The sequence below is a fragment of the Quercus suber genome, unplaced genomic scaffold (assembly GCF_002906115.3).
Source record: "Quercus suber isolate HL8 unplaced genomic scaffold, Cork oak 2.0 scaffold_270, whole genome shotgun sequence".
Classification (NCBI taxonomy): Eukaryota; Viridiplantae; Streptophyta; class Magnoliopsida; order Fagales; family Fagaceae; genus Quercus; species Quercus suber.
In genome coordinates this window covers 675059-699669 of record NW_027069726.1, presented here as the reverse complement: position 1 = coordinate 699669, position 24611 = coordinate 675059, and the positions used below count along the sequence as shown (strand labels likewise).

Below are 24611 nucleotides of genomic sequence, written 5' to 3'. Positions count from 1 at the left end.
ATTTGATTTATGTAACAAAAGTTTCCAGAGTGTTCTCCTTCTGTCTCCTTCAGCACACATAATTGTTCATGTCGTTGTTTACATGATCATTGAACATCAGCAAAATCTTTTATAACCCCAAAGTAGATCACTTCTCTTATACCCTTTAAAATCTTTTCCTGTAAGATATTTTATTGAAAGAAAGGAGAGCTCGAAATGGAAAGCTTCCTTAAAAAATTACAAATAGAGAGAGAGACTAATGGCAGAACCATAGATGGAAAGAGGGCAGAGACAAAACACAATAGTTAGACCGTAAAGACACAATACCTTAAAGCCTGCAGCACTAGCTTGAACATCAACAAAATCTTTTATCACCCGAAAGTAGATCACTTTTCTTATACCCTTTAAACCCTTTTTCTATAAATAAGATATTTTATTCAAAGAAAGGAGAGCTTCAAATGGAAATCTTTCTTAAACAATTACAAACAGAGAGAGAGAAACTAATGACAGAACCATAGATGGAAGGAGGGGAGAGACACAACACAAAAGTTAGACCATAAAGAAACAATACCTTAAAGCCCGTAGGATTAGGGCTTTCTAGAAAACCATCCTCAGATAACAAGCTCTGCTTAGCACCCTCAGAGTCTCTGATGGCCTCACCGCCCAGTTTCACATCCGGTGTAATCAACACTGTTTTCTCAAAAAAATCAAGTGGGAATTCAGGATTTACACCAGCATAAGCCTTATTGCTTAGGATACCAGAACCCAATTTTTTAACTTTCTCCGATGTCGCATTTGCACTAGCATCAACTCCAACAGGGACATGTGAGTATATTTGCAGGCTGCCATCATCATGTAGAACAAGACAGTGGATTTTGTCTTTGGATAAAGGTTTGTAGGCAGTTATCCCAACTATGGGTGAGGTTGAACCCACTGCATGCCGCAGGTTTTGTGCAATTAATTCATGGGCCCCAATGGACACAGCAAGTGCAGAATTTGATTTTAAACTAGAGAAGCAAACAAATAACCCACTTCCAGCCAGCAACTCCTTCCAACGATGAAGTCCAGCAGGCCGCTGCTTACCATCTTGCTCCTCATATACCGAAGATATCTCAATAAGAGATGTTGCATCAGAACTCAGCCGACCTATCAAGGTTGTGCCATCTTGATAAGATATGAAAAGTAATTTACATGATGAAGAAAAGTACAAAGAGGAGCCCTTGGCAAGAATTTCTTTGTCCTGAACATGTATAATTTCCTTCAATGGCGTGGCCCCAACATTACCTTCCACTGACAACTCTAGCCTGAATAAGCTACCACATTCTGAAAGAACAATAAGAAACATCCTTCCCTGGGAAGCCAAATAAAGGGTTGCATCTACAATAATGTCATCTTGCAATGTGAAGTAGTGCATGGGACTGATGTTGTCCTGAGACAGATCGTATATTTTGACAAACCTGTTTGTAACCACCATTAACTGAACCTGAGAACCTGGAACCCAATCTACTCGCCTAATATATGCACCTTGTAGGGCTAGTTCAATGGCAAGACGATCAGTCACTTCACCACGAGGGTTCACAGTGAGGACCTGGCAATCTTCATAACCAGCTACAGCGAGATAGTTCTCTATGACTGAATTAAAAGCAAGATGGACAATCTCAAAGCGAACAACATTCTTTGAGAGAGGCTTAACATTTGTCTTGTCTGCTGTAACAGGTGCAATGGTGGCTTGTCCAATTAACTGCCCAACATCAAAGATAGCAACTTTGTCACCTTCTCCAACAGCAAGTCGGCCTCGAACACTGACACTGAGCAAGGTTTTGACAAGAGAACCACTCGCTAAATGTGACTTAAGTTCCTTGGCATTTGAATAATCTGCCTTTATTTTTAGGTCTAGTGACCCACTTTTATATGCCTTCTTCAATTGCAAGATATCAACACCATAAGAAAGCACCTTATCCTCGCCCAAAACAATTTTCTTATCTTTTGAAAGGCTGGAGTCTCTTTTACTAGTTATAGAAGGCAACAATGATGAACAAAGGCCAAGCACCCGGCCCTCAATATCAAGCTCCTCCAGTAGCAGTGGAATCCTATCTTGAAGTTCTCTTGGAATTGATAACCTGAGGGAGTTATCAATATCTGTATTAACATCCTCATCAAAATCTGAATCACTATCTGGCAGCTGATCTCCATCCTGGGTAAAGGGTAAGAAGGACTGAAAATTACTAGAACCACGCACAGGTGCAACACTACTCCCAGTGAATTTGCGAGGCTTCAAACACTGACAGTTGCTACCCCTAACACCCCCAGCTCCACAATCACAAAAGAAGCGACTCGAGCGAGAATAAACAACACGGTGACCACGATGACAAACTTTAGCACAAACAGAGCAGCAGCCTTTTGATACAGTCAGATCACATGTATAACAAAAATACCAATGCTGTTCCATGAAATTGCTGCCACTGGATGTAAATGTGCATACTTTAGAAGCAAGGGCCCTTTCACTGTTACTATCCTCATCCTCATCCTTGTCTATGCTAGCCACCTCACCATCAGAAGTTCCATCATCCTCATCTTCATCCACAGAAGTTGCATCACATTCAATAGATGTGGATCCCCCTTCTTGATTAGCTGAAAGAACCAATGTTTCGGAATTCTTACTTGATCCCACCAGCCTAGAAGCCACAGATCCCACCCCATGAGTATTGGTAGACAATGACTTTCCAGCAGATCTTTCTGGAGTATTCTTACCAGATCCACAATCACTCAAGATGGTTCCAAGAAAACTGAACAAAAACTTCAACCCCGGAAGCAAACGTTCATCACCAGCCACCTTCTCCATCAGCTTTATGGCCCGTTCCAAAAGCAATTTCATTGATGTCTCTCCTCTTGAAAGTTGAACAACAAGATGAAAATAGGACTTGGCTACATGAATATCAAATAGCAAAAATGCAGTATCAAGTGAAACCAGCACAGCTTCAAAAAAATGACTTTGCAGTTCACTAGATTGCAACTCAGAAGGTGAGGATACAAGGCACAGAATAAAATTCATAGTTGACTCTCTGAGAGAAACAGAACTTCCTTTTGCACTATTGATCCCACCTGAAGCTTCCACTACGCAACCTAAAAGCCTTTTCTCCAACCATTTGGTCAGGCGAACTGAATCCATGCCAAGGAACTTATTTTGTATCTTTTCTTTAAGACCAGGACACAACTCTCCCGATAATAGATCAACAAAGAAGGAAAGAACCTTCACATTTACTAAGTCTGAGCAGCAATCATCCAGTGAATCAATCAAAACCAACAAATCACCACGCTGCAACCCATACTGATCCTTCACCTGCTCTGACACATCCTCCGCACCAACATAAAATTGGAAAATGGCAGACTTTGAAGGGTCTTTCTTAAGGCTATCAATTGTATCAATAGCCTTGGTAATTATCAATTCATGGATACTGCTATCACCTACTCCTCTGGCATTTATGTCCCTTAGAAAACCTTCCATGTGCTTTATTAGAAGTAAGTTGGAATAATCCAATACTTCCAAACCAACATTTAAGATGTGATAAATATCTCCACACATCCCATGAATGCTTCCAAAGATCCTATCAAACCTGACCGTCATTACTGTACCAAGAATCTGATCAAGTAGTTCAGTCTCCAGATGGATATTTTCTCTCGCATTTTTTATTCTGAGCAGCCCATCTAGAGTGGAAATGATCCCTCTTATGCTAAGAATGCAAGAAATAAGAATTCCACTAGCAGTTTGAGGACTAAAGGGAAAACCGTGCAACATAAATTCCCAATAGGCCCTGGATAAATTTCCGACAGCTCTCTTATCAATGGCAGCATCCAACTTCAATAAGATATCAAGAACAGGGTCCAGCTGGGAAGAAGTGGTGCAACTCTTTTCAAGGAGCTCATCTTGAAAACATTTGTCAAATCCAGAATGCTTGAGAAGCAATAGAGGTGAAAACATATTAGCATTGTTCTGATCATTATCAACAGTAGCTAGGAAAGCTTTCTGTTGAGCCTGCAAATATCTTTCCAACATAGAAGACAGCAGCCCGACCAGCATTTCAATTTGACCAGCTTCAACAATGGAGCAAATCAGGTCTTCAGAAAGAGTGATATACTCATTGTCCCTAGATGTGTTTTCCATCCATGGACTTGCTCCAGGAATTTTATTCTTAATGCAATATCTCCAGATGCCAACATTAAGTATGGAAAGTACCAAAGACAACCATGATCCATTCCTAAAGAAATCCCAGCCTAGTTCCTCAATTCCCTCTGGTACGTGCATGGCATGCAAGTGCTGAATTAGGCCAACTACTCCAGGGAAACTAGTGCCACGGTCAAAGGCATCACTGCACCCTAAAAATGAGTGGGTGAAGCAGAAGAAATGTGCCATATCAGATAAGTCCAGAGCCTGGGAGCCAGTCCGAAATGGAAGCAGATTGTCGGATGCAGTGCACACCGAAGGAAAATCCCAACAAAGTGCAAAAACATATCTTTCAATAATAAGATCTTCAGGTGCTGCAGCTTTTTTACCTTTCCAAGCCCCGAGAATCTGCGAGAAAGTTGCGAAAATATCATTCCAACTCAAGCATAAGCCACCTTTGGCCTGATCATCCCGATATAGTGAAGTAGGAAGGGCTGAAATATCAATCAGTTGATTGATCAAGCTACTAATGACAGGCTCTTCAATCCATGCACCAACCAAACTATTTACTGCGATTGATGCCCAAGAGGATAAATAATCATTCATGTTATTAGGCAGACGTGAAAGAGAATGGGGGGCTTCCCTCAACTTGGATCGCAAATCCAGGACCAATGATTGAGGACAAGTATGTGGATAAAATATCATATGACGAAGCACTAAAATCAACCTTGAAATTAGTAAAGCCCAGCATGAAAACTGTGTGCTGTTAAAACCCGAAGTTGGAACCTCAATTGCTCTGAGGGAAGAAAATATTAAGTTTGCCAGTGTTGCCTTTTCTCCTTCGGAAGATAAGTGGAATGCCATAAGAAGAATCTCAATATGAAAGACAGAGGGAAGGGTACCAATAAGCTCCTTGAGGCTAGGACATTTATAAGAAATAGCTTTTGCCTTCTCAAGAACAAAACCCACAAATCCCCTGTATATTTGGGTTCTGAACTGGCTACCTGCCAAACCCACCCTACAGAAAAGAGTGTGAGCTAGCAAGGTTAGAGTCTGATCATTGTAAACAAATATATCGTTTTCAACATTCAGAATTTTCTCAACAAGGTACTCTTCAAGGGAATCAGACAAAGCATGGTGAGTGAGAAGGTTGTGCAACAGCTCAAAGCAAAGTTCATGGATATTCCCATTTCTCCTCTCTTCACGTAAACTGCCACAGCTATCAGACGTCCTATCTTCAGAACAACAGCCCTGACAAATAAGTAAGGAAAGCAAAATATCAATATGGCTCCTACTGATTTGTTTGCGGCCATCCTCGTATATGGATGTATACCATTCTGGAGAGAAGATGCTCGATTCAAGAAAACTCAACATTTCTGTAGCAGCTTGAATTGGTGTGTTGCTATGGCTGGAGCTAGAATTGATAGCAACAGGTGGCTGATCACATCCATCTGTAGATCCTACAGAACGACCACTCTCAGAAAAAAGGTCACCAAAAAGGGCTTCATCCTCTTGGCAAACTGCATTTTCCAATTCAGAGTTGGAAATAGTTTTTGCACAACTGGAAGATGATCGCTCCACTTTTGGCCTTAATTTTACTGCTTCAGAATGAAGAAAAAAAATAAGATGCATTAGATTGTCCACCCACTGCTTTGATGAGGGGAATATCATTTTCAATAGTTCTTCCACTGTGTACCTCTTAAGTAAAGGAACCTTCTCAAAATGAACATAACAATAAGGGGAATCAATCAGATCAGCAGAACTGCCACTAAGCACTCTTTCAAACTCCTCCCAATTGAGAGGCTGATGTGTTTGCCTCCTGAGATCATAAATAAGTTTCAATATGTAAAGAACACTGCGAGGGAAGAAAGCTAGCGGAGGCTTCAGGTTAGCAGTGGACTTGTTGTATCTCCACACAGAAGAATCCAAATTGTCCAATATAGAAGCTACTATACATGCTTGAATATTCTGAAAAATGCTACTATTGCAGAAAACAACTTGGACAAGCTGAAGAAACTCTTCCAAAAGCAACAGAATCAGGCTCTCAAAACTACCATCAATAGCAGCATGGCTATTTACAAACTCAAATCCAGGTCTAAACAAAATTGGCAATACATCAGCAAAAGAAGCAACTGCCTGAACCAATTGGACATCATATTCAACGTAAGGAATGTCCTTTGAAAGACTTCCAAGTAACTTCAAAATCCTCAAACTGAATGAGAGTCTCTTACTGAAATTTGTACCAGCTGTCTTCTCGTCAAACACAGCTGGCATTGCAATCAATTCTTTGCAGAGCAATACCAGACGCCGAATGCATCCCACATGAGCAACAGCCCAATGCTGGGACAGAAAAATAAACTTGTTCAAATTTTGGTGGAAAGCATGTGCAATGAATCCAGATGTCTGCCTATCTGATTGTATGCACTCAGAAGCTAATGTCATATGAAGCCGATCCACTGGTTTCTCTTCCACAGAGCAACTGGTCCCTTTTCAGATAAACATATGAGAAGCATGTCAATATTACAATGTAAACAATGAGATAAAACAACTGCAAGAGACCATGGAGTTCACAATATCAGAGATACCTTGAAGACTGCATTTAACATGATTATCCAAATCAATGCCACAACAATCAGCAACCGTTGGCAATAGGTCTACCAAACTATTTATAGAGCAGGGCTGCAATGTCTCAGATACTTTATCCACTCCATCAACTAATGCTATCTCCAAAAGCTGTACCAATTTATTCTGAAAAAATCAAACAAAATTGAAGCCATCAATAATAATAACTATCACCATTTAACTGATTCAAAAAAGATGCACAAACTGACTGAACAATCTAGCACTAAATAAATCTATTAAAAGAAAAAAAAACAAGAGAAGATATTTAAAACTCCAAGAACTATGACCTCTCTCTCTCTCTCTCTCTCTCACACACACACACACACACACAGAGTTGAAAGACCTCTAACCGCACCGCAAGTTAGCCGGTGGTTCCTAAAACCATACAGATTCAGGAGAAAAGGAGGTAGTCAGGCTTCCATGGCTCAAATTATGCACTGATTAAGTGATGAATAAAACTGTACAATATTAGTGGTCTCCATTTTACAAGCAATATGAGTTCAAAAATCCATCATGCATGCCCCTTCTCAAAATATTCCTAAAAGTTTTTCCACCAGACAAAAAAGTGATTGATATTACACCATTAAATTATCAAGACAGCCCAATTGTTATTATTGAGAACCATCATGCAGTAGGTTTCAAACCACAACATGAACTAGCATGGAAGACTTTCAATAATGACTTTTCACCAACAGAAGCCATAATATCTTCCATCACTTTTAGTACGTTCTAGAGAGAAAATCCAAATCTCAGTTTTTCTTTTCTTTTTTTGATAGGTAATAAAAGTTTTATTGATAACAAAAATGCAATGTGATTATGTAGATCTAACAAAATTAAGGAAATTAGACAAGAAAATACAATGTGTGAGGCCCCAAATATGAGACCACTCAAACAAAGTCCTAGCTAGCGATGTCTTCAACAGTTCAATAGGTCTCTCAATGTCTTCAAAAGTTCAGGCATTGCGTTCCTTCCATACTAACCACATAAGACACGCCAATACCATATTCCAAACATTTGAAGAATAATTCTCCAACCAATGTTTCCAAGCGAAAAGAAGAAAGGCAACTGTATACGGCATCACCCACTGAACCCCAGACATGAGGAAAACCTCACTCCACAAAGCACGAGCAAACTTACAATGGAGTAAAAGTTGATCCACAATTTCCTCATCACACTGACAAAGACAACACCAATTAACAAGAGGCAAATTCTTCTCAACAAGGTTATCTATGGTAAGAATCCCATCCCTAGTAGCAGTCCATAAAAAGAAAGAACCCTTTTAGGTACCTTTATACACCAAATGCTCTGCCAAGAGAAAGAAATAGAAGGGGCTTTTAATAAAGAATTATAAAAAGAGTGGACATCAAAAATACCACTACGATTTAACTGCCAAATGATAACATCATCACCCTCCCCCCTTGGTATTCTGGCAAAAACATGCTCAAAAAAAGAGTAAAATCTCCCTGTTTCCCAGCCATTAAATTCACAATGGAAAAGTAAGTTCCAACTTGTATCTCCCCCATCTGGTGCATATAAAATCATATCAGAAATCAAAACTTCTTGAACCACAGCACAGACAAACAGTTCCAGATATAACTCTTTCAAAGAAGTAGGACCGCTCCAAGGGTCATGCCAGAATCGAATGCGACTACCCTCTCCTGCTGCATACACCACATGACTAAAGAAACTATCTGCATATTTCTAATACTCTTCCACAACCCACAGCCATGTGTCCCTCTGGCAACTCTAGAGCACCAACCTCCACTACCCTCCCCATATTTGGTGGCAATAACCTGACGCCATAAATGGGTAACTTCCTTCCCAAAGCACCATAGCCACTTCCCAAGCAAAGCTTGGTTAAAAAGCTCAATCTTCCGAATCCCCAAACCACCTGCCTCCACTAGCCAAACAACCTTATCCCAAGCAACAAGCAAATATTTAAAAACTTCATCAGATCTCCCCCAGAGGAAGTTCCTCTGAATCCTCTCTAATTTGTCTGCTATGTGTTGTGGGATGGTAAACAAAGAAAGATAATAAGTTGGAAGGCTCGACAGAGTGCTCTTCAATAAAGTAAGCCTACCCCTTTTGTGCGAGTAAGTGAGTACCTGTGTGTGTTAGGCTGCTGAAAATCTTGCTGTCATCCTTCCATTCATTCTGATTTAACATTGCCTTGTAATTTATAGAACAACACAATGGCTAGAGCCACACTCAATATTAATTTTGCTATAAAAACAGCCTGATTTGGAGGTTTTAGCCATTTTTTGTATCAAACATATGGATTCTTTTTATAAGTAATAATATTTACTTAAATGAGAATATTACTTCATGATCATGATGTTCAAGACAAAGAATCTTAAAAATTACAAAGAATCATACAGATAATTGAAGTGAGGCTTGAAAATCAAAAATAGAATTACAATGTGTAAAGCCCCATGGGTGAGACCAATCAATCAAAGTTCAAATCAACAAGGATTTCAGCTGATCAAGAAATCTCAACATACTCAAAAGTGAAGTTATTATGTTCCTCTGAACTATACACATCAAACATAATGGAGTAAGATTCCAAACATCCGAAGAGTTCCTTAATAACCAATTCCTCCACCCAAACAACAGATCTGCTATAGTTGGTGACAACACTCAGTGAGCCCTAAACATCTTTAAAACTATGCTCCACAAGCCATATGCAACCTCACAATGGCGCAATGAATGGTCCACCATTTCCCCACTACACCTACACATACAGCACCAACTGACTAAAGAGAAACTCCTTTTGAGGAGGAGGAAATTCTGAATGTGGTTAAAGATGCTAATGGGGATATATCTCTGTTCTAGATGGGTTCCCTTTAGCTTTTTTCAAAAGTTGCAGCGACAGTGTGAAGAAAAATCGATTTGGAACAGTGTTTTGGAAAAAATGGTGAGGCGTTTAGCAGGATGGAAAACATATGTAGGGAGGTAAAGTTACTCTTCTCAAGAGTAATCTTTCTAATTTGCCCATGTATTTCATGTCTTTATTTCCTATTCCAGCAGATGTAGCCCTTTGTCTTGAGAAATTACAACAAGATTTTCTGTGGAGGGAGTTGGGGGAAGAGTCCAAGCTTCAATTGTTTAGCTGGGATAAAATATGTTTGCCTTACCAAAATGGTGGGTTAGCTGTAAGAAAGCTCAGAATCTTTAATGAGGTTCTTTTGGGTAAATGGTTGGGGAGGTTGGAGAGGGACTCGTTGTGAAGGCAAGTGGTGGATCTGAAGTATGGCTCTATGGGAGCTGGTTGGTGTGCAAAACCAGCCATTGGGACTTATGGGTGAGCCTTTGGAAATTCATCCAGCAGGGGTGGATTAAATTTTCTCAATGCACTAAATTCGAGGTAGGTGATGATACTATAGTAAAGTTTTGATTGGATGTGTGGCATGATGATTCCCCTCTAAAGAGTCTTTTCGGAAATTATATAGTATTACTCAGAATAAGGAAGCTCTTGAAGCGGATTATATGAAGTTAAGGAATGGTTCAATTTTTTAGGAATTAAATTTCATTCAGGCAATTCAGGATTGGGAACTGGAATCTCTTGCAGTTTTCTTGGATCTTTTCTATTCTAGCAAAGTGACAGCTGGTGGAGTGGATAAGCTTTGCTGGAAGCCATCTCAGCAGAAGGATTTTGAGGTTCATTAGTACACTGCTTGTGTGCTTTGGTTCCCTATATTGATTTCTTTATTCAGTGAAGTTATAATACTTATAAAGAAATAAAAAATAAAAAAAGGATTTTGAGGTTCGTTCTTATTATAATATGTTAGCTCCCTTTGGTGGTGTTCAATTCTCTTGGAAAATATTTGGAAGCCAACAGTCCCCTCTAAAGTGTCCCTCCTCTGGGTGGCTTCTCTGGGGAACATTCTAACAATGGAGAATCTGAGAAAGAGTATTATTATCCTGGCTAGTTGGTGTTGCACGTATAAGAGGGATGAAGAAACAATGGATCATCTGTTGTGGCATTATTCCTTGGTTAGAGAATTGTGGGATTTGATTTTGCCTTGTTTAGCATTTATTGGGTGATGCCTAGGAGGTTTATTGATTTACTAGTTTGTTGCAAGGCAGTTTTGGGCATCATTGATATGTTGAAATTTGAAAGACTATTCCTCATTGTTTGATGTGGTGTATTTGGAGGGAAAGAAATACAAGGAGATTTGACGGGTGTGAGAGGACTATGATAAAGCTGAAAGCTTTCTTTATGAAGACATTTCTTGAGTGGATGTCAGCATCAAGGATGTTTTCTTTCTCTGATTTAATTGAACTTCTTGATTTTTGTAATTTTGGAGCTTTACTGTGATGTTGTGTTAGTATACTCCCAGTGTACTTGCAGTTATTTTTATTAATAATTTTTTTTAATTATAAAAATAAATTAAAAAAAAAAAGTTATTTGCCTTCAATTTTTTTTTTTTTTATAAATAGTTCATCCATTCCTCTCTCAAAATACTCCATGTCAAACACAATTTTTCTTTTTGATAAGTATGCTCCATGTCAAACACAAATGAATAGCCCTCCAGATTTTTTTTTTTAACCAAAAACCCTTGATAATTTCATAACATACCTCATGGCACATGGTAAGAGAGATAAAATAAAATAAAATAAACTTGTGTGAGTATGCTCAAATTACTCAAGAGCGTAAAGGAAGCAAGCAGAGGGGCAAGAGACCTAAAAATATCTAACTTGTCCAGTGAATTATGATGAGACACGGAGATTTGTTGAAAGCCACATCAAAGATATGCACAGGTTCAATTATGCAATCATAATGCAGTTTAAGATGGTTTTCTAGAACGTGTGGTCTAAATGATGGGGAAAAAACATGAAAGGGGAGAAATTTGTTGAGGGGATGGAAGGTTGATATTGTTTGCCTACAAGAGACAAAATCGAGAAAGTTTGGTCAAGTTCAACAAAAATCTATACCAAGACCCCTGTACTTGGTGTCGAAAGGTGGAAGGACTTCCTTTTGATATGCTAGAGGAAAATGAGGATAGCTACTTGGAAAGAAATTTCACAGATAAGTTCTTCTAGTTTTCAACTCTGAATGGAGACAAAGCACCAGGCCTAGAAAATTTCATTATTTCCTTCTTTCAAAAGTGTTTGGAGTGTGGTTAAAGGAGATATCATGAGCTTTTTTTCATTACTTCCATGTACTTACATGATAGAGGTACACTCTAAAAATGCTCAATGCTACTTTTATTGCTCTTCTTCCTGTGAAAATTGGTTCTGTTGAGTTGAATATTTTCAGGCCTATTACTCTCATTAGTAGTGTTTACAAAATTCTTGGCAAGATATTGGCAAACAGGTTAAAACATGCATTAGGGAAGAAGATTGTTTCAGACACTCAAAATGCCTCTATAAAAGACATACAGATTATGGATTCAGTCTCATAACTAATGAATGCTTGGATGGTTGTTTAAAATCCAGAATTTTTTGAAAGTAGATCTAGAGAAGGCATATGACCATGTCAACTGGGATTTTCAGGTTTGCTAATTATAAGGATGATGGATTCATTTTTGCATCTCTATTATCCGCTTCTTAGTTATTGTCAAAGAAAATCCACATGGTTTCTTTGACAGTGGTCGTATGTCTACATCAAGGTGATCCTATTTCCCCATTGCAGTTCATTTTGGTTATGCAGGCTCTTAATAGACTGACGTCTAAAGTAATGGCTATAGGTTTTGAAAAAGGTTTTCTGTCTCTTCTAGATATTGAAACTGGTGTATTATTGCACTTGCTTTTTGTCAATGATACCCTGATTTTTGCAAGGCAGATGTCAATCAGATCTACCATTTAGATGTATTTTGTTATGTTTTGAGCTTATTTCTGGCAGACTGGTGTATTATTGCACTTGCTTTTTGTCGATGATACCCAGATTTTTGCAAGGCTGATGTCAATTAGATCTGCCATTTAGATGTATTTTGTTATGTTTTGAGCTTATTTCTGGCATTAGGGTAAATCTGACTAAATCCGAGTTCATGCCCATAGAAATCGTCACAAAGAAGAAGGCTTTGGCTAACACTTTGGAATGTAAAGTCTCTTCTCTCCCAATGAAATATTTGGGACTCCCTCTTGGGGTGGGATGGGATACTACTACTAGATAAGATGGAGAAATGATTGGCGGGGTGGAAGAAACTTTATCTTTCAAAGGGGGGTCAACTCAATCTAAACAACAGTACACTATTTAGTCTCCCTACTTACTTCTTGCCTGTATTTCACATACTTATTGGCATAGCCAATAAATTGGAAAAAAATGCAATGGGATTTCTCATGGGATGGTATTGGTGGTGAGAATAAATTCCATTTCGTGAAGTGGTCTACAATGTGTACCCAAATTCAAAAGGGGATTCAGGTATTAGATAACTTTTGATTTTTAATCAAGCATGGTTGTGGCGTAATGTGGCAGAAAGGGGCTCACTGTGGAGGAAGGTGATTCCATGATTGATAACAAATATGGTATTGGTAGGGGTGATTGGTGTTCTAATGTTGTCAAAGTCCCTTATTGGGTTGGTTTTTGAAAATAAAGTACAAATGGTTGAACTAGATTTGTCTCTTATACACATATTGGGTATGGGATGGCTCTAAAGTTTGGTTTTGTAAAAATCATTGGACTGGCAAATTTCATAGAGATTAGAGATGGAGATGCCCTTGTATCAAACCATATAGAGTGGGTTAATGGTCACTTACATTGGAAGCCACTTTTCCTTAAAGAAGCTCAAGATTCAGAGATGGAATTGTTGGAACACATTTCAAATGAACTATATGCAATGAAGGTCGGTCGCCACTAGGGAGAGATTGATAGATTGGTATGGCTCCCATCACCAAAGAAAGGAATTCAAGTAAAAAACTTTGATAGAGAGCTTCAATCAGAAAATGCAAGATCCACCCCATTTCCTTGGAAGTGCATTTGGAAAGCTAGAACAGCACCTATGCCTTCTTCACTTGGATTGCAGCACTAGGAAATTTTTTGACAACGGATAATTTATGAGAGGGAAATTATAAATGCAAATTGGTGTTATATGTGTAAGTTCAATCGACATTGTCCTATTGCTAGAGATTTCTGGGATGTATTACTCCGCTCATTTGGGGTTACTTGGGAAAATGTCCAATTCCCTTCTTGCTATGTTGGAGTCATGGAAATGTACCTTGGGCAATCTTGGAGATGGGGACATGGGGAACAGCTCCTTCATGTCTCATGCAGTGCATTTGGATTAAGAGAATTGTCATACTTGAAGCAATATTTTAAACCAAACCCAAAGCACATGCAGTTTATCATATAATCCAATTCCATTTTCATTCAATGCAAAGCTTAAATCAATTTGAGTATTGCATAAAACCAAGTTCATATATTTTGTTTAACTACAACTACATAACCCAAAATTTCGATAAACAGGATCAAATTTAAAGGCATCCACGTATTAGAAAGGAGTCCACTCCAGCTTGACATAAACCAAACCACAAATAAACAAATAAAACACTACTGCACAAAAATCTCTAACAGAGGCTACAACTCCGCAATTAAAATAATAAATTGCCAAAGAAGCCACACAAACCTGAATACTTAAATCATCGCCATTGAATTCCGATTTCTCCAAATAAGAAACAGCGAATTCCAGCGACTGTTGCACGACTGCAACAATTAATGCTTCTGCTTGCTCCACTATGCATTCATTCACACCACAAAAATACACAAAATTTAATAAAATATAAGGAAAAAAAAAAAAGCAAAATTTGCTATAATCTACGAATCAATAACTTGAAACCAAAGATAAGTACTTTTGGCTTTATCAAAGCAAAAGCAAAAAAAAAAAAAAAACTGCGTCTAATCTAGTTTGTTTCTGATTAGCATCCAAAAGTACTTCTCTTACTTCCTGAATCATAAACTGCTATACAGACTAATACAGTAATAAAAGTACTTTCCTATTATCAAAACCGAATTGTTAAGAAACGAAATGGAAGATAAAGCGAAATTTCACCAGAGAGAGATCGAGAAGCGGAGGCGAGCGCAGAAGCAATCGAAGCAACGGCTTGAATCTGCGAGTCGTTCCAGGATTGAAGCCCTAAGCGAGCACCATCATCCGGCGAAGCCTCGACGCCGCGTTTGAGGATCAAATAGAACTTCTGTAGCGCCGGTCTGATGGAGTCCTCGGAGCGAAGCTTGCGTAGAAGATCGGCGGGGGAGAGAGGCTTCGACCCAGCGAAGAGAGCTTCGGCGAGGCCGGCGAAGAGGTTATCGCCCTCCGCCATAGGAGAAAAAACGAGACGATCGGTGCGAGAAATGAGAGACAGAGAATGTGTGAATTCTGAGAAACGCAGAGAGAGAGAGAGAGAGTGTGTGTGTGTGTGTAAAGATGTTTGTAGAAGAGGGGTTTATAGTTTTACTACTTTTTACATGGAAAATCCGAAAATGAGCCGAGGCGGTACTACAAGGGAATCTGAGGCGGCACTACAAGGGAATTTTTTGGCTTTTGAAGTTTTTGTTTTGCTTTTCTTCCAAGTGAAAGTGATTCTCTTAACTTTGGTACTTTTTTCTCTTTTTTGAGAAAAAAAAAAATTCTATATGCTTGGGTAACGGGAAATATGGGATTCGACAATAAGTGGTGATGGTAATTGGGTTGGATGGAATCGATTTATTTTTATAGTTTTAAAAATTGGATTAGTTAAAAAACTAAAAAAAAATATCTAATTTCTAGTTTTTACCAATTGAACAGATAGCTTTAAGACTAAACCATTAGTTTAAAGGGTGGCAGCAAAAGTTTTATTTTATAACAGAGTTTCGACTTGTGACGTTTTATTATCAAGTTAAGATACCAATAAATTTTTAGTGTAAGTAGAAATTGGAACTCTCTAAATACTTTACCGATAATATATATATGTCGCTTGATCGAGATATAACAAGTTTGAGTAAGATGAGAAAATAATTTCATCATCTAATGGTGGAGGAGGTATATCATGTATTAAAAGTGTGAAGTCTACTTTCATGTTAGATGGAAAAATTGTACATCCGAAACATGATGCATTTTTCCTTAATGGTATCGGCACTAATAAAAATAAGAAAAAGGAGGTAAGGGGTGATAATAAAATAAAATTCTCCACCAATATAAAAAATAGAGCAATACAAATCAACTCATTAGATTGATAAACTTCTGCTACTGTCTTATAATCAATTATTTATTAAAAAGAAAAATATTTGAACATTGTTCTGAGTCATTGAGGATATAGAGTTAGATGGTATTAGAAGAATCATTAACTCATTTCCTACGATGAATTACTTATTGATTTTTCCACAACTTTAAGTTGTAAAGGAGAAACTAGATTACCTTTAAATCAGACTATGTCTAAAAAAAAAAAAACCGAAGTCTACTAAGAAAAAGACTACGAAAGTTCAAGTCATGATAGGAGCATGTTACTTTTGCTACCCCTTTCAAACACACATTTCAAGATACGACAAAAAATAATACGCCAATAAGTCATTGACTTACAATAATGGAGTCCGTCCTTTCTCTCTCTCTCTGTCTCTCTCTACTTACAATAATGTAGTGCTCTCTCTCTCCTTTTTTTTTTTTTTCTTTTTTTTTTCCCCTGGTTTGTAAAGTGATTAAAAGAAAGAAAAGAAAAAAAGTTGAAGTAATTATTTAACATGATTAGACTTTACAACATAAAGCTACAAAAAAAAATCCCTTAATTACTACAATTTTTTTTTAAATATAATCTATTAATATTTCGTGGAATTCAATATAAAGTTTAAATACTAAAGAACCTTATAGTAACTTATTATTAGTTTTTTAAGAGACTTGTAATTTAATTGGTTGATTTCTTCTAATAAAGATGTAAGGGCAAGATTCGGTTCCTTAACTCAAAGAGTTAAAATATTTAGGACCAAAGAGTCCAATACAATGAATTTGTAAAGAATGATTTTGAAAACTAGGTTCTAACAAATCATGCAACAATTATAGTTGACCTAAATGATAATAAAACAAAGATAAAATAGTTTAATTCAAAGAAAATCATACTCCTCTCAATCCTAGGAGATCGGTTATGGTATATATTTCTTTTGGATATGGTTACAAGTGTAATTCTTATTCTTACAGTGTTTTTCTCTCTTCCTTTCAATCCCTTTCCCTCAGGGTGTTCTTTCTCTTTTATACTATTTTCTTATTTCATCTTCACTCTCCACATGTAGACCGGATTACTGGTGTTGATCATTGTCCCATCTGAACCTTTCTGAAGTCTTTGGGAGTAGTTGTAAGGCTGAAAATCACTGTTCAAGTATCACTTCCTCATTAATGCGGCTAGAAAGTTAACTACAGAACATTCAATGCCGTGGTAGCAGCTTTCTCTTAGATATTTCATAGTTCCCATTTGTCTTGTACCTTCATGATATGTATCTTTATCAATAGAACTTTCTAAAATGTTGCCCTGGATGGCAGACCACACTTTTAGACATCTGCTGTGCTCCTCAGACCACCTTTTTGGACTCTCATGACCAAACCCCCTTTCTTCATTCACTAACGCGGACTTCCATGATAGCATAAACCGTCCTCAGACTATTAGGTATTCTCAAATCAGGCCTTCAACTCAATATATATTACTGGGTCTATCATCCCTACAAAAGACATTCAAGGTTCAATTCCTGTCTTATAAAAAAAAAAAAAATCAATACCATTGTACTTATTGATTTATAAATAAGCTTCATGATATGTATCTTTATCAATAGAACTTCCTAGAATGTTGCCCTGGATGGTAGACCACACCTTTGAACCTTTGTTGTGCTCCTTGAACCACCTTTTTGGATTCTCATGACCAAACCACCTTTCTTCATTCACTAACGCGGACTTTCATGGCAACATTTAATCGTCCTTAGACTATTAGGTATTCTCGGACCGAGCCCCCAGCTCAATATATATTACTAGGTCTATCATCCCTACAAAAGACATTCAAAGTTCAATTCCTGTCTTATAAAAGAAAAAATTTCAATACCATTGTAATTATTGATTTATAAATAAATAAAAACTTAGTACTAGGCTTTTTTTTTTTTTTTTGGGGAAGTCAAGCTAACCTTAGACTAACCCTAGGTTTAGCATGCTTACACTACAATTACATGGGCCTCTAATAGATTTAGGTCTCTTGGGTCCTAATATCTCTAATGCCCCCATCCTCTCAAACTTAAGATGCTGGAACCTTGTATTTGTAAAGTCATGAATGTATAACATGGTCAATTTGGAAACCTACAGGACAAATGTTGATGGTATCGAACAATCATAGTTGATGATGATGGCTAACACAGATTGCTAAAAAATTGTGTAAAAAGATGGAAGCATCATGTGTGGACAACATTCTAGTGGCAGAATAACATGTGGTCTGCATGTCTAACGTCAAAAGGCTAAAGAGTGGTCATCTTCACAGGGTGACGTGAGATCCTTGTGCATGTGAGGGCCTTGGCCTCCTGATGGTGCATGGGCCTTTATTATGTTGGGTCTTGTGGGCTTGCATGATCTAGAGGCATGAGGTGTTACAATAGTTTGCAAAAAATCTGGGTTTATGATAAAGGTAAACATTAGTGAACACAGTATGAGTAACACACCTTTTGAACTAAACACGATCCTTATGATAATTGGTGCATCATAACTTTGGGCAAAACTTATATGTTAAATTTTTTGGGTGATTGAAAGAGAGAAGAAAAAAGGGAAGTGAAACTAAGAATTTAATGTGTTTCAACCTAATGACCGACATCTAGAGGTGGAGCTAGCATGGGACGAGGGAGGGGGGCGGGGGGGGGTCCTCCCCCGACTTTGTAAAAAATTCCCCAAACTACTAGTTTTGGTGATATATTAAGGTGCTTGATGTTAGGATATGTGCCCTTTAAATCCTATTGTATGATGCTATATATGACATTATGTATGATATTATGTTGTGATTAATAAAGTTGTTTTATTATTATCTAGAATAATAATAATATGAATATTTGGACATTATCATAAAGTCCATGGATGCATAATATGTGATTTAGTCACAGAAGATATAAGTCACAAGTTCTTTATAAACTTAAAATTTTAGTTCGTAGTCGGTGATGAAATTGAGCATTTTATCTGCGAAGATTATAACATATCAATTAAGATGATTTGTCTTGATCAGGGAAGCGGTGACTTCTAGTTGATATGTTTTAAGTGTTAAGACATATTGAACTGGACCGCTGTGATATTTATTATTCTACTAACGACTGTCAAATGAATAATAAATCTTATGACTTCTATTTACATCAACTCTTAATCTTGAGAGAATAATGAGAGAATAATGAACCTGATTATGAAGTGTAAATTGTTTTGATATATCAAGAGTGAGATTTAAAGTTATGATCAAAAGCTTAATATGTTGGGCAGTCACATTTAGTGTTAAAGGAACATATATTCTTAAGATGAAATTCGTAATCTCTTAACAGAGATATAAAATATTTATTTGAGATAAATTTAATGGGTTCGGTTATTGAGAGTGTTAGGCCTAACCACTTTAGTAATGAGTTACTAAAGTATATATTTATGAAATTGGATTTCATAAATATATGATAAATAACTTAAAGGATTAAACCAGGAACTCAATGATTAAGATGTAGTAATCTTCAAAGTGACAGTCAACATTCATGATTTTGTAATACTACGAATATTTTATGAAGGGGTTAAATGTATAATAAAGTCTTGAGATATAATTTATTAATAAGGCCTAGAGTGCAATTATATTTATATAGTTGTACTAAATATAATTAATGGTAATTTTGAGCTTATCAAGAGTTGACAGAAAAGCCTAAAACTCATTGGAGTTAGTGTCTTATTTGTTCCCTTTTAGTCTCACTCCAAGCCACATACTAAAGCCCAATTGGAATGACTCAAAAGGCTAGCCTAATTAGATAATCAGTTATAAGGAGAGAAACATACAGAATTTTGTAAGAGAATGAACTGGCGTGTATGTGAGTGTAAGCCATTCTCTTATTTTCCCTTGAACACATACATATAAACTGATTAAGAAACCATACTTCTTGGGCACAAGTGGAATTGGAGTGAAAATTAAAAGTATTCCCAAGTACTTCTAATATTTGATTTTAAATTTCACCGCACCAAGATACACTCTCTTATTCTTAAATTTTGAAATTTATATAGTACATGTTATTAATTGTGAATAAAGTAAATCTGTTAATTTTCCGCTGCGTATATTTTGTAGGCAATACAATCCATGTTTTTCTAACACTTGACACTTTTACCCACCCTTTTGATATGAAAAAGAAAAAAAGCTAGCCCACTCCACCCTTAAAGAAACAGACCGGAAAGTAAGGAAAAAAGTTTTCTTAAAAAGCTAAAGTAAAAGAAAAGGATAAAAAATATAGAGAAGTGCTATATTTATAATATTTTTATAACAAATTATATGTGTAAGATGTAGTTGGTTTTAATTTGAACCTACTATTGAAATTAGTTTTTTTTTTTTTTAATACCAATAACAACCTGTAACAACTTGCCATTTAAGATTTGTTAAGAAAATATTGTGAACATAGCATATCCCTTATTTTTTACCTATTACTTTTTTTTTTTTGGTCAAAATTTTTTACCTATTACATGATTCATGGCATCTGTCTTGCTTGTTCATATCTCATAAAGGACTTATCCCATAAATGAACAGTGAAATGCCATTTAAATTATATTGTCTTTTAGATAAATAGGATGAGGCGTTTTGTTTTGTTTTTTTTTTTTTTTTGCTTTTAACAATAAGCAACATATATTATATCACAATTCCTCTTCAACACTCTGACTGTTGATGACATAAACACAACCTAAAATCCTCCAAGAGGTCAAATTGACATCTCAAAAAAAAAAAAAGCCTCATTGACATTGTAGTTTTAGTAGTAATTCTGTTGGTTTACTCCCTTATCCTCCAGCCTGGGAAGGGGATTGTCATCATCCATGTAATCCATTGCAGTGAATTTTCTTGCCACAGATTACTTGTATTAACCTTGACAATGTGTTGGTTATGTCTGTCATATATTTCTTCCTATGTTTTGTTTGTACCATTTTGTATTAAAACCTTTCTAGTTCTTTTTTTCCTCAAATTTTTCTATCAAATTCCCATGGTTTGCTCTTTGATAAAAGATGTGGAAGTCTCCAAAGTAAGAGTAGCCAAAAGTTGTTTCGACCAGTTTAAACAATTTTAGACATCAAATCAAATCTTTCGATTTCTGACAACTTGTGTGATTTTAAAATTGTGATGAAATAAGAGACAATAATAGGTAAGACCTCTAAATAAACAACTATGATGAATGAGCACATTATCTTTAAGGATGCCACCTTTTACTGTATGCTAAATTGGCAATAAGGAATATGGACTTTAGCATCAACGTTTAATGAATAACATACTGCCCTCCAATGTTTGTTAAGTGTTGTGAAATTTGTTAACTAAATGCTAGTCATTGTTGTTTGTTTAGTCTTTTAATCTTTCCTTCTTCTTCTGCAGTGCTTACATAATACATTTGGATTGGAAATTATATCTTTATTCTGATCCCCTTTGTAAGAGCATTATATGAAAGTCAGCAGGATTTCCAGTCTAAGGGATTTAAAGCTCTTGGCTCCACATTTATAAAGCATTTTGTGATTCTTGGCAGGCTATTTAATTGTTTGGCTTGTCTGCATCCCATTTTCTATCTCCATGCAGACTATTTTATGTTTTGAGATTACAAGGAAGCAATTATCATGAAGTTTAAGGCCAGCAGATCTATAAGATTGAAGTTTAGGAACTCAAAGTCATTTTTGAGATTCTGGGAAGTATTGCATTGCTTTTCAGTATACAAGAACATTTGTACATAGCCATGGAAGGCCAAAAATTCAAATGCTTCTCTTTTTTCTTTTATCTTATAGTTGATGCTTTAATATGGTGAAATTATTTTTTTGGCTTATCTAGTTAATCATATCAATTCTGTAGCAATGGTGCATAGCTTGTAATTCACTAAATGGGAGTTCAAATGTGTCGTGATCAGATCATTGCTTCAATTGTTTACTGGACAAGAGTTTTTTATGGAACAAATGCCAAGTTTTTTCTAAATTTGTGTAGCAGGATTTTTGTGTTAATTTTGCTTTCTAATTAAGTTTTGGATGTATTTTTCATTGATTGCTAATGCACAAATTTTAATTTGTTATAGCAATGGAATGCCTCCAACTTTCAGATCATATGATGCACTACAGATATTTTTATTATTATTTTTGCTTCACAACAAATTTCAACTGTTTTGAAGTAGTTTTGTTGGTTTTCAAAGCAGAATTTGCTAAAGAAGGAAAGACTACTGAGTATGGTAGAAAACATTGTTCCGTGCGTTTGATTTGTTTGTTGATTTCTGGCTACTGGTTTGAGTTAGAGATTCTGTATTGTGACTTCACCTCTGTTTGATTTTAAAAAATTGAGATTTAGGAAATATGTAAAATACGGTTGTTATCATATATGTTTGGAGTTTATTTTGGTTAAAATTAAAAAAATAAAATAAAATCTTTACCTGCTTGAATTGATCTATTCTATAGTCAAATTCTGATTCTTATTATCTAATCTGTTTGATATGCATTCTATTGTTCTCATCCCTTTGATTTGAGTACATTCCTAAACCTTTTTGTCAGAACCTGTCCACAGTTGTTATAAGGATTAGCAGGATATGTCTATAATCTATATTGAGTCCATGGTGCTTAGTTTGTCTATCATGTTATATGCTAACTATGCCTTAATATTATAGAGTTTATATGCCTTAATATTATAGAGTTTATATGAGCTTATTACTAAGATTTTAGGTTTGGCTTCTTTTCTGGTGATGTACTCTGCTTATCAAAACCTTATATATTGTGTTTTGTTGCTCTCATTTCTGTTTTTAGTTGGCTAGAATGTATGAATAAAGAGGCTTTTAATGCCCTTTCTTTTAGACATGAGAAGAATGCATAATCGTCAAATAAGTCATCGTGAAAATGATGAAAAGAGTGCATAATTGTTGAAATTTTTGAATGGGATCAATTTTTGAAATTTTTGGCATGGTGCTTTTGTTTAAGCACGGTCTTCAAGAAAGGATGATATTTTTGATGATTCCCTGCATTTTGAATGTCAATTTGGATCATATTTTTATAAATGCTTTTATTAGAATATATCAAGATTGTAATTCACATCAGAAAGAAAGAAAAGAGATAAAGCAGAAGAAGAAAGAAACGAAGAAATGATTTTTCAGACTAAACGACACCAGTGTATTATAATTGTTGTAGTTCTGTGTTTTAGTGTCTAAAGCTACATGTAGTTTATAATATATTTAAGTAGAAGATGTTCACACGTGGAGTAACTAACTAACACACGTGCTATAACTGTCCCCGTGTAATTTGGAATATTTTTCTTTGCTCTGTTTTTGTATTTAGTCACAGAGATTGTTCATTCAGTTGAAATCAATATTTTCTTCACCTTCAATTCTCTCTCTAGCACTCTGTTTCTTCATCAAGATTCTTGTGCTCTCTTATAGAATATCTGTTACTTTTTCCTTATCAAAAAAAGGAATGAATAGAATATATGTTGCTTTTTTTGAATGTCTACAGTGTTATACCATCCTTCACTAGAATTGTCTAGATGTGTGTGTGGCAATTTAAGCATAATTGGGACAGAGAAATTTTACGGGCTCATTCAAGTTGTACTCTCAATAACATATTAAAATGAAAATTATACGATATTTGTCCTCAACTAACTGGCATTAAGCTAACAGCTTTATAACTCAGTAGCAATTGTTAATTTTCATGACGAAGAGAATTATAACTTGAAAGTTGAAACTCCCTACCCCATTTATTTATTTTTATTTTTTTTGCAAACGCAGCAAAACTTTCATTCATTGAAATTGAAAAGAATCAACATACAATTCCTCCAAGGCTGGTGGTGGAGAGTCCTCTAACCAAAAAACATCTTCAACTATAGTTTTTGCATAACGCGCTAAGGAGTGAGCTACACCATTTGCAACCCTTTTCACCAGTTTTACTTCTACCCACTGTAAACCAGCCACCAAACATTGAATATCAGCAAAAATATGACCAAGCCGAGACATATTTGTATCAGTGGACCTTAGTGAATTCAGCACTTGAGCACTGTCTCCTTCAATCACTAACTCTGAAAAACCAATATCAATGGCAAATTCGAGAGCTCTACGGCATGCAAGAACTTCAGCTTCCGTGCTGTCTTGTACCTGCGGCCCCTTGGCGGACATGGCACTCATCACTTCACCCTTTTCGTTGCGAATGATAGCTCCTATACCAGAGCACTTAAGGTCAGGGAAAATGGCTAGCTGTGCTGGTTCTGCTGACTATGGTTAGCTGTTCTTGTGCTTGTCGAAACACTGCCAGGAGATCAAATGCTCTTTTGTTCAGTTGGGTTGGTGACTGAAGCTTGCCTCCATGTAAAATCCTGTTCCGTTGGGTCCAAATGAGCCAGGCTTGGACTAAAAATAGCTCCAATTCTTCCCTTGACAGCCGGTCTTGCATCTCCTCAAATAATTGCATTGAACCCCATTGACCTCCACCACATTTTTGTAACTTCACAAGGCTGCTTGCCCACACATCCCTCGCCACCCCACACTCCCAAAAGGCGTGAATCACTGTTTCTGAAGCACTTTTACAGAGTTCACATGTATCATCCTCCATAATTCGTCTATGGACTAAATTTTCTCGGGTAGGAAGTATGTTTTGGCATACCCTCCAGCCAAAAACTTTGATTTTATTTGGAACCTTGAGCTTCCGTAACATTGCCCAGACTTTAGTACCACACAGCCCTACCCCATTTATTATAACAATAGAATAAT

The 24611-nt window shown here is 36.5% G+C and overlaps 1 protein-coding gene across 1 annotated transcript in view; it reads right to left on the bottom strand.

Annotated features, from left to right (window-relative positions):
* LOC112023864 (auxin transport protein BIG) overlaps nucleotides 1–15224 on the bottom strand; it is a 32426-nt gene extending 17202 nt beyond the window's left edge. Inside the window, exons 1-4 of the mRNA XM_024056489.2 lie at nucleotides 14752–15224; nucleotides 14329–14435; nucleotides 6727–6889; nucleotides 551–6627 (exon numbers count right to left, since the gene is read on the bottom strand). Of these exons, the coding sequence (XP_023912257.1) occupies nucleotides 551–6627; nucleotides 6727–6889; nucleotides 14329–14435; nucleotides 14752–15022 (6618 nt within the window). The 5' untranslated portion in view covers nucleotides 15023–15224. The remainder of the gene's footprint in view (nucleotides 1–550; nucleotides 6628–6726; nucleotides 6890–14328; nucleotides 14436–14751) is intronic.
* Between the last annotated feature and the right edge of the window lie 9387 nt (nucleotides 15225–24611).